The 11,090-nt window shown below is 39.9% G+C and overlaps 1 protein-coding gene and 1 long non-coding RNA gene across 3 annotated transcripts in view; one reads left to right on the top strand and one right to left on the bottom strand.

The window, feature by feature from the left end:
• The first annotated feature begins 3,967 nt into the window (after nucleotides 1-3,967).
• Nucleotides 3,968-11,090, top strand: part of LOC123501524 (transportin-1-like) — a 33,722-nt gene continuing 26,599 nt past the window's right edge. Inside the window, exons 1-5 of one of the 2 annotated variants that reach the window (XM_045250384.1) lie at nucleotides 3,968-4,125; nucleotides 5,481-5,556; nucleotides 6,376-6,470; nucleotides 8,268-8,429; nucleotides 10,353-10,483. In XM_045250384.1, the coding sequence (XP_045106319.1) occupies nucleotides 4,027-4,125; nucleotides 5,481-5,556; nucleotides 6,376-6,470; nucleotides 8,268-8,429; nucleotides 10,353-10,483 (563 nt within the window). In that variant the 5' untranslated portion in view covers nucleotides 3,968-4,026. The remainder of the gene's footprint in view (nucleotides 4,126-5,480; nucleotides 5,557-6,375; nucleotides 6,471-8,267; nucleotides 8,430-10,352; nucleotides 10,484-11,090) is intronic. The other variant, XM_045250385.1, reaches the window with a different exon arrangement.
• The window catches only part of LOC123501531, a 4,407-nt gene continuing 2,307 nt past the window's right edge, over nucleotides 8,991-11,090 (bottom strand). The window contains exon 2 of the long non-coding RNA XR_006673654.1: nucleotides 8,991-9,044. This is a non-coding gene — a long non-coding RNA (uncharacterized LOC123501531). The remainder of the gene's footprint in view (nucleotides 9,045-11,090) is intronic.

The raw sequence follows: 11,090 nt of genomic DNA, 5'->3' as shown, positions 1-11,090 counted from the left end.
GAGACAGTACAGTGCTTCATGTAAAACCTCAATACTTTGCTTTGCCACCATGAAGTTATCTGTACTTTCTCGTCCTCATGTTATTGTTATTTTTCCCTCCTGGGGCGTGGCAGTGATCAAAGGTGAAGGGTAAACAGCTAAACGTTTGAAGAATACGGGCTTGGATAAATGGGAAAGGATGACAAGGCAGAAAATAATAATAATGCATAGGGAAGAAAATATTTGTGAAAAGGAGAAAGGGATGGTGAATTAAAAAAAATATATAAAAAAAAGGGCAATTGAAAGAACGGACAGGCCAAGAGGGAAGAGAGTGAGGACAATTAATTTTAAGCCTCTAATATGAAATGGAGAATGAAACAACAATAAGAATGAGAGAACGAGAGAGGAGAGGATCTGAGATGAAGAGAAATACGTGAGAGGAAGACAACCAATTTTCTTTTACAAGCTGACGTGCCCTTTACGATAAACCACTTTTTACATGCATAGCTATCACCGCGGCTGTTCTAACGTGCTGGAAATTATACCTTTCTGTTCAGTCTAGCTATTAGGTATATGCGGTGTCTGACTGAGGCATATCTTTTTAATGGAATTTATTTACGATATATGCTTCCACCAATGTTAAATATATCAAGAAAATGTTGAATAATCGTAGTGTAGAAGCTTATAGGATATGGAAGGGTGTAGGGGATGAATTTAGAGGATGTATCGACTATATAACGTAAAAAGAGGTGGAATGTAGTGGTGGGTGTTTATCTCGAGCTGTGTCGAAGATCTAGTCGGGTACAGCAAGGTCAAGACGTTATACGGGGAGTTGTAAGAGCTGATGGGCGTTAAAGTTGAGTTTAGAGAGTGTTGATGAGGGTTTAGGAGCTACTGGGTGTGTTGCATGGGTGATGAAGATTGGTGTAAAGGGTGTTGGTGGGAGTAGGTGGTGGATGTTGAAGAGGCTGGGGCGTGACTGGATTTCTGACAGGCTGGATGCGGTGAGTGGGAATGTAAGAGAGAGAGAGAGAGAGAGAGAGAGAGAGATCGTATAAGAAAAATATTGATGTTAACTCTAATTCGTGCATGCCGCAGTCACTGGATTACGTTTTCGAGGTTGTGAGCTCAGAGAAACTTTCACAGCTGCAAAGGTAAATCTTATGAAATAATATTAAAAGAATGAACATAATATATCGCCCTCTTGACATCTCGCAAAAAGAAATACGATTAGATAAATGCAAATAAAATTGGATTCAATCACATTCTTAACGTAATTTAGAGTGCAACAAAAGCGCATAATATGACCGATAGCACGTATACCAAAGCGATCGCGATAGAGATAATATATTTTTCCTGAGCTGCATGTAGGACAGAAGCGCAGCTAGTTACAGTAAGTTATATAGGCTACAATGTGTTTATATAGAAAATATATACGAGTTTAATAGAGCTAGAAATATGAATATGTAATATAGAAAACTGTACTGTACTTTCATATGTATGTGCACAATATATATATATATATATATATATATATATATATATATATATATATATATATATATATATATATATATATATATATATATATATATATATATATATATATATATATATATATATATATATATATATATATATATATATATATATATATATATATATATATATATATATATATATATATATATATATATATATATGATAGTGGTAATGAAGATATAAACCTTAATACAACAACAACAACAACAACAACAACAACAACAACAACAACAACACAACAATTTCTTCAGCTTAGCATAAGATCTCGTTCATCTTCACGAGGCATGAAGAGGTATGAGGAACGGAATGGAGGAAAGGAGAGAGGGGAATCTTTTGAGTGGAGAGAGAGAGAGAGAGAGAGAGAGAGAGAGGGGGTGGGAGGGGGAGGAAGAAGAGGAATAAAAGGCAACAGAGTAAAGGCCGGGTCACACGAGCAACTAAGAAACTTAGGGAAAGGAGATTTGTAAGAGAGAGAGAGAGAGAGAGAGAGAGAGAGAGAGAGTTCGTGATTTGCGAGTGTTAAGAGGCATGTGTGGTCATAATATATACTTGGCCGTGACCAAATATAGCGAAAGGTCATTAAGAAGGAGGAGGAGGAGGCAAGGATAGAGGAGAGGGGATTAAGGAGGAGGAGGAGAGAGGAGAAGGAGCAAGAAGAAGAGGGGGAAAAAGAGGGGAAGGAAAAAGTACAATACATTATTATCCAGTTACGTGGTTAGCAAGGCGAAGGTCGCTTGCATTTACGTAATACACAATGAAAATAATGATATATATCCACTTATTCCTGAAGATGATGTAGGAGACATTCTCTCTCTCTCTCTCTCTCTCTCTCTCTCTCTCTCTCTCTCACAAAGCCACCCTTGTCTCTCGGCGCCACTCCAAGTATAATCTTAACCGTCTGACCACCACATCTCCGTCCACCCTCTTACTATTTATTTAAGAGAGAGAGAGAGAGAGAGAGAGAGAGAGAGAGAGAGAGAGAGAGGCAGAGAGTGGGGGAGGAACTGGGAGAAATGGACTACCTACCGTTATTTATCTCTTATCTTCCCAGGGCGTTAGTTGGGCAGTACCAAGGGCATGATAGCACTTATGATTCTTTTTATCTGACGCATTTGTGTTATTTTCTAATCACTGATATATATGATTGTGTGTGTGTGTGTGTATATATATATATATATATATATATATATATATATATATATATATATATATATATATATATATATAGTTCCTAGAATGATAATGAAAAATGATATGATAACAACAGTAACCATACTAGCAATAATAATAGTAACAACAATAATAATAATAATAACTTGAACAATACATGTATATCTAATCTGTCTATTGCCGGATCATACGGCATACTTTCGAAAGACATGGTGCACTAGAACGTCAACGGAATAATGATCTTATAAAAGTGAATCTGTAGGTAAAAAAAAAAAAAAAAAAAAAATATATATATATATATATATATATATATATATATATATATATATATATATATATATATATATATATATATATATTCCTACCTAAAATACTATCATCAGTTCATTATGAGTTTCCTTCTTTTCATTCATCTCTAGCTCGCGCGTGTTAGCTTCTAATATAATAGTACCCACTATAATATACAGTATAAGTGTCAATGTGACAGACTAAATGAATAATAAATGTGAAGATATAGTTGAGTGGAAATGACCCAGTGATTCGAGTCAGCTATACTCTACTAATGAGTTGAGAAGTACTAATAGGCGTTATAATGTAGTCGGTAGTACCCAACTGACTTAATTTATGGGCCCACGTGGAATAGTTAGGCTTAAAAATGCGTCCTTCTCCTCAGGGTATTAAATTTCCAGGCTGAGGAAGAGGAAACTACTCGCTCGACTTCATTAGGAAGGAGCAGCGCCCATCCCTCATGTTTGCAGGAGTCATGTTATCATTATGTTTTATTGCGTATTTATTCATAGCGGTATTTATCTAATGGTCTTGTACACCTGTTTGTTTACATCGGGCACAATGAAGCAACATATTAGGATATAAAGCGCCTTGCTATTGGCTGAGAGGAGAATGTGCGTGTTCGAAGCGTCCAATGAGGAGGCGTGTAGCAACTTTCCCTTCTAGTCAAATGCGAATCTCATGAAGGTCGCAGGCTTCCGTATTTCATCGATTTTCACCTTAAATACTTTTTGAAAATATATTAAGACTAGATTACGTCACCAATATTAAAGACTTGATGAGTTGTTGTGTCAATTTAAAATTTTAATGCAGTTTATATTGATTTAAGCCTTTATTCTACTTGGTGATAGTCGACTATTTTCCTTTAGAAGCCATTAATAAAGTAGAAAATATTGAAATAACAAACTTAATATAAAAGAATTTAGGTTTTATGAAGTTATTGGGGACGTTTGGGAAGGTTCGAGTATGTATTAAGCTTTGTTCTACTTGGGGAGTGTGGACGGTGGCGCCATTTCTCCCTCAGTCCCTCCTCGCCGGCGCATAAACATGGGGTGGAATCCTGACAGAGACGCGTTATCACAGATTTTAGGATTACTACGCGAGTCACAATCCCCGGACACAGTAGTGCAACAATCCGTGCAGCAGGTAGATTAATATTAACGTGGAAAAGAGTCCAAAAGTGACCCGGGGGAGAGTGAAAGGGGAGGAAGATGAGAGCGGCTGGTGAGGGAGAGAGAGAAGGAAGGTGTTCAGGTCACTTCGTGTGTATTGATTTTTGTTCATTTTTCTCCCTTCTCATTGGTGGTGTGTTGGAGCGAAGCCTCGTTAATACTGTGGTGATGTGGTGGTGGTTATGGCGTTGTGGCGGAGTGGTGTGTGGAGGTGTAGTGTGGTGAGAGGGCGGAGATGAGGCGGGGTGAGGGCATGGGGAGAAAGGGTGGGATGGCCGCCTGTTATATCCGCATGGGGTGGCTTTTATTATTATTATTATTATTATTATTATTATTATTATTATTATTGTTATTATTATTATTATCTTTATCTGCCTTAGTTACCTTAGTGTAGTGTTATGGTAGTTATTCAGGTTATTTGTTCTATTTACGCGTTTTATTTACTAGGCAGGGTACCGTTTGTGTTTTCCATTATTATTATTATTATTATTATTATTATTATTATTGAACATTGGTAGTTTTAAGGTGTAAGTACGTAGTGTGTAGAGTGTGGGTGGTGATGCTAACCTTTATTACTACTAATTACCAAGGCTCCTCTCCCTGCAGTATTTTTCAGCAGATTTCCACGGGAGTCCTTAGGTAACTGTGAAACGGCTATGTTGAGTCGGGAGAAAAGTGAGGCTAATTTTTAAAGAGTTCAGGAGATGAGTCAGAGGTCACCAAGGGGCAGCAGTCACTAAGATTTTGACACTTGCTGCTTTGTGTCTTCAGGCTAGCATGTTCTGTATGCTTGAAAAAAAAGTGCTCCTGTTTCTTTCATAGTTTGTCACAGGGTTCCGTGGAAATTAGTGTGATGAATAATGTAGGGGAGGGAGTCCAGGTTCCCGATTGGTGTAGTGGTGGATGTATAGGTTACTGCCTGTCATTGCTAACTAACATGTTGACCTTACCTAGCAGTGTTGCGAGGATGTAGTTTGTAAAGAGGTTACCGAGCGTCCAGAGTGGGTGTGGGTGTGGGTGTGGGTGCGAGGGGTACCCGAGGGTCAGTGGCTTGGTGTGTTGGGTGTCTGAGGAAGCTTGGTAACATGGGGTTGGTGTGTGAGTGGTGACATGGGCCTGATAGTGTGTGTGTGGTGAAGTGGGGCATGGTTGTATGTGGAGAAAAGGTGGTGATTGTTTTGGCAGTGTGACAAATGACAAATGTGCACGGTTGTATGTGTGTCTGTGTACGAGGCAGGTGTGTAGGCACTAATCCTGTGTAGGTGTAAGGAGGCTGTCCGGCCGTTCAAGCCATGTAGTACTATGGGACTTTTTTTTTTCTTTTTTCAGAAACTAGAAGAGCTCAACAAATTCACAGACTTCAACAAATACCTAATATTTGTCCTCACAAAGCTAACTACTGAAGGTAAATATGTAGGCAGTTAAGTACCTCCTGTTCGTACGTATGTATATGTGTGTATGTGTGTGTGCTCTACTCGGCGAGGGGCCCGCGTCAGGTGCCCTGTCCTGGGCCTAGCAAGGCAGGGAGTCCCGGGCCTAGGTAGCCGCAGCCGTAGAGGTCAGGTAGCAGCAGCTCAGTGAGGCCTCAGGAAGGAAGGAAGGAAGGGGCGCACTACAGGGAGGCCGAGGGTCCAACGCCTTGACGCCGATGCATGGAATGACGCGGTGAAGTGTCTCTTGCTTTCGTTCGTTACCATTATTATTATTATTATTGTTATTATTATTATTTTTATCCTCCACCACCACCCTGTTCCTGGCTGATTTGTTTTGAGTTGCCACATCCTTGTTATTTATTTTTCCGCTTCCTCCACACACACACGTGCGTAGCCTTACGTTCACGTAGGTGCGCCGCGACGGACCTGTGTACGACCACACGTGCACGTGCACACTCACTATTACACAACACACACACACACACACACACACACACACACACACACACACACACACACACACACAGAGCGACACGTCTTACAAGTCCCACAAGGAGCTTTCATCCACGGAACCTTATATTTTGTCCACCAATCCTAACCATTCCACTTCCCGAGCACCTCTGGCTTGCTTTATATCATTACTTTGCCACGTTCGTACCGACCACCACAATCACCGTCATCGCCGCCGCCGCCGCTGTCGCTGTGCCGCACGACAGGTTAGTCCCGTCCCCAGACCCTCAGGCCCGCTGTGCCTTGCCCCTCACCTGCTGTTTTCCTCTTTGCCCTGGCAGATGAGCCCACCAGGTCTCTCAGCGGATTGATTCTCAAGAATAATGTGAAGGCACACTTCCACCAGTTCCCACCAGATGTCGCCCAGTTCATTAAGGTGTGTAGGAACTGATATTGAAACCTTTTATTTCCTTGGTTTGCTTTCCTTTAGTTTCTTGTGTGTGTGTGTGTGATTGAGCAATAGGGTCTGAATGTTGAGTGAGAGAATGCCAGAGTGCATGTCTCTTTATCTTATCCCAAAGGGCATTTCCAGCAGGATGTTACCCTCCTGATAATGTCCCCACACACTACTCTTACTAAACTTGAACACTGATCTGTCTGTGGGCAGCACCTCTCATTTTGAAATTAGATCCATTACAAGTGTGTGTGTTGTATATCCATTTTTCATTTACTAACAAAGATTTTCTGGTTCACTGGGTCTTACTTTTGGAAATTTATCCATGTTCTTGTTGTGTGTGTGTGTGTGTGTGTGTGTGTGTGTGTGTGTTGGGTTAGTCTGGCAAAAGGAAACTACAAATATTTACAAGGAATATCCACATCATATCTTCAGGTCTTTCCTAGGGTTTTTATTTCTATCCTAGTAACTAGCTATAAAAGATGCTAAAGAAAAGGGCTTTCTTTAGCTCCACTGATTGGGAATTCCCAGATATTTATATATAGATGACCACAAGTATCAGAATATAGTGGCTGTGTTAGTAAATGTAATCATCACAAAGCTATGTAAAGGGTATTTGTGAGTTAGTCATCACGGGTTTCAGAATATACCAGATGTTTATAGACTCTATGTTACATAACACAAACAGACGCACACCTTTTCTCCACCAGGTGTAAGGAAGAGTAGTCAGGTGTATGTAAGGTTCTCCCTCCTGTAATTAGTGTTCCCTCAGGGCAGGTGTAAGTAGGTGTAGCTTCCTCCCTCAGGCTAGTAACAAATGGCACTGCACCACTGGCCATTACTAATCTCCCTCCCATCTCCGTCCCTCCTTGTCTCTCCCTCTCTCCTCCCTCCCCTTCATCTTTGTCTTTCCTTCCCTCCCTCTTAAACCTCTCTCTCTCTACTGTTCCTTCATGATCCTCTATCCTTCTCTCCTTTTTACCTCCCTATGTCCCTTCATTGTTTCTCTTCTATTCCTGTCTTTCTCTTCCATTTCTTCCCATATGTTCTCATATATTCCCTCCTTGTCCTCTGCCTCCTCACTCTCCCTCCTACACACCTATTATCTTTTATTTCCTCTCCTTTGCTCTTTCTATGCTGTGATCTTTTGTTTAACTTTCTTCACTTCTTCCTTTCCTCCTCCTCCTCCTCCTCCTCCTCCTCCTCCTCCTCCTCCTCCTCCTCCTCCTCCTCCTCCTCCTCCTCCTCCTCCTCCTCCTCCTCCTCTCTCTTTACCTTTTCATTTACCACACACTTTATTCTCTTATTTTTTATTTATTTATTTTTCTGTTGTCTTTTCTGTCAATTTGGCTTCTTTTGTCTTTGGATCTCCCTTTTTTTTTTTTTTTTTTTTTTCTGGAATTTGCTCTCATACCTATTCTTTCATCCCTTGTGTCTGTCCATCTCTCTCTCTCTCTCTCTCTCTCTCTCTCTCTCTCTCTCTCTCTCTCTCTCTCTCTCTCTCTCTCTCTCTCTCTCTCTCTCTCTCTCTCTCTCTCTCATACATTTCCCTGTTCTTTGCACCTATCTACTTTATTGAATTTTCTGTTCTTTCACTGACCCTTTCTTTCTCTTTTATCTCTACCTCCTCTCACTCAACCATATCTTTGTTTCGTTATTCACTTGGCTATCCCCTCCTCTCTCTCTCTCTCTCTCTCTCTCTCTCTCTCTCTCTCTCTCTCTCTCTCTCTCTCTCTCTCTCTCTCTCTCTCTCTCATCCCTTCCACAACACCCTTACAGGCGGAATGTCTGTCAGCGGTGGGGGATCCGTCTCCCCTCATCCGGGCCACTGTGGGCATCCTCATCACCACCACAGCCTCCAAGGGGGAGCTCTCCACCTGGCCAGAGCTTCTCCCCCGCCTGTGTGAGATGCTTGACTCGGCAGACTACAATGTGTGTGAGGTGAGTGTCCCTTTGTGTGTTGCTGTGTGTGTGTGTGTGAGAGAGAGAGAGAGAGAGAGTTATATTTTGTGCTTTTGTGTTTTTATGTCCATCGATGTTTGTTTGTCTTCTTGTTTGATCTTTCTCTTTCTTTTTTTTCTTTTCATCTGTCTCTTCTCTTAGTCCTGTTTGTTCCATTTCTTCACAGATATTTGCTTTATTTTTTATATTTTAATTTGTCATGAATTGTCTTCCTCTCCCTTAAACATTGTGCATTCCTTCTCTCTTCCTGTTATCCTTTTTTTTTTTCTCTTGCCTCTTGCCTCCTTTATTAAATTATTCAGCATTCTTCACAGTTGCCTTATTCTCCGTTGCTTAATTCTTTATTCTTGCTTTATTTTTTGCTATTCTTCCCTCCTTTATGTTGTATGTGTGGGTGTGTATAAATTTTCCAACTTTTCCTCCATGTCCTCCTGCTGCCGCTGCACCATTCCTACCACACCCACTTCCACCATTATTAAAGAGGTGGGGTTAGGTTGGACTCTCTCTCTCTCTCTCTCTCTCTCTCTCTCTCTCTCTCTCTCTCTCTCTCTCTCTCTCTCTCTCTCTCTCTCTCTCTCTCTCTCTCTCTCTCTCCTTTCCATTGTGTTGGGAAGGTTACAACTGTGGTGATTATGGTGTTGTGTTGTGGTTGCTTTTTGTTGGTGTTTGTATCATCTACACTAATTATATGAAGTTATTGTATTGTTAATCTACCCCTACCACTTTCTCTCTCTCTCTCTCTCTCTCTCTCTCTCTCTCTCTCTCTCTCTCTCTCTCTCTCTCTCTCTCTCTCTCTCTTCATAATAACGTGAATATCCTTGTTGGTTTATTTTTATCCTCGTTGCACTGCTTTCTGAATGTCAAGTGTGCTTTATGTTGTTGTGTTTATGATGTGTTCTCTGTGCGTGTCTGTGAGTGTGTTTAGTTATGAGTGTAAGGAAAAGAGAAGTCTTGTTATGCACTCTTGTTTATTTGATTATATAAGCTATTCGTTTCAATTTAATTTCACGTGATTTGGGTTTATTAAGTTTGTTAGTATTTTTCATATGTATCTTTTTTCTAACTGTCTTGTATTTCAAAACAGAATGGGGCAGCTTTTTTTTTCCTTCCCCGGTTTGTTTCACTTTGTTGTGGATAAATGTTTGCGCTTTGTCTTCATATTTGTCCATTCTTACGATCAATAACTGAATGGAGCACTTTTTTCCTCTTTTGTGTCATTCTGTTGTAGATCATTTTTTTTCTGTTTGTGCTTGTAACTACAGGTAATTCTTGATTTATGCGCTTTTGTTAATACGCGACCGGAAAAATATAATTAATTCAATTTGCACGATCGGTTTGCTTGTACACGATTTGGACCACATCCCACATCCTCCCTATTATCTATTGTTTCTTATGAGAATTACAAGTTTGTTTTACGTGAATTTTGAAATATGTGATGCCTCTTGGAATGCATCTGTCGTGTAAATCGAGAGTTACCTGTATCACTTTTCTTCTCCGATTCACTGTTGTGGGTAATTTCTTCTTGTTTCTGTTTATCTTAGCAATTGTCGCTTCTTTCTTGTTTCACTCTGTTGTGGGTAATTTCTTTGTTTCTGTTTGTCTTTGCATGTCTTCTGTTTTTCTCTTGTTACTGTTGTGGGTAATTCCTTTCTGTTTCTGTTTGTCTTTGTAATTGTTATTTTTTCCTTTGTGTTACTTGTGGATAATTTCTTCTTTTCTGTTTCTTTGCATATTTCACTTTTTTCTTATATGTCACTTGTGGGTAATTTCTTCCTGTTTGTCTGCAACTGTTACTTTTTTTTTTATTTATTTATTTTCTTTTCACTGTTGTGGGTAATTCCTTCCTGTTTGTAATCATCAATCTTTAGGGTCAATAACCTTCTTTTCCTTCCTTCCCCACAGGGAGCGTTCGGGGCGCTGCAGAAGATATGTGAAGACAGCGCTGAGTTCCTGGAGAAGAGCCCTGACCGCCCTCTTGACACTCTCATCCCAAAGTTTCTTCAATTCTTCAAACACAGCTCATCCAAAATTAGGTGCGTCTCCCTCCACTCTCTCTATTGGTGCTGCGAGGTGTCTGTTGTCCCCCCCTCCTCCCACCAGTCAGAAATCAATAAATCAACTTCTCCGTACTTTCTCTTTTCCCTGTGCTTGTATTGTGATGCTCATGTTTGTTTTTATGGCCTCTCCTTTTTAAGCACCCAAGGAAAAGTGAGCCAGAATTGTACGAGTCTTGTGTCTAGTTTGCTTTGATGTTTATTTATTTTATTTATTTTATTTAATTTTATTTTTGTTATTTATTATTTTTTGTGGTAAAGTGTGATGTGAATGGGTGACTGAGGTTTACATTCTTTAAACTTGTATTTATTAAGGAACCTTCTGTACATAACTTTTCAACATACATAAGGGATTTTTTTTTCTACACTTCATCTGCAGTGAATGACAGCAGCAGGTGAAAAGTTTTAAAGTGACACCAATTAAACAATTTGACACATGGATGTGCACTAATAACAGTATTTTTCCTTACCATGAAGCCATAGAGGAATGAAATGTAGCTCTTGACATATACTTCACATACAGATGTGAATACAGCACTAAACCATCTAAAAAAAACATGTAATTGAGGTAAAAAATGAAGCACGT

The sequence above is a fragment of the Portunus trituberculatus genome, chromosome 9, assembly GCF_017591435.1.
Source record: "Portunus trituberculatus isolate SZX2019 chromosome 9, ASM1759143v1, whole genome shotgun sequence".
Lineage (NCBI taxonomy): Eukaryota > Metazoa > Arthropoda > Malacostraca > Decapoda > Portunidae > Portunus > Portunus trituberculatus.
This window is presented reverse-complemented; position numbering and strand designations above follow the sequence as displayed.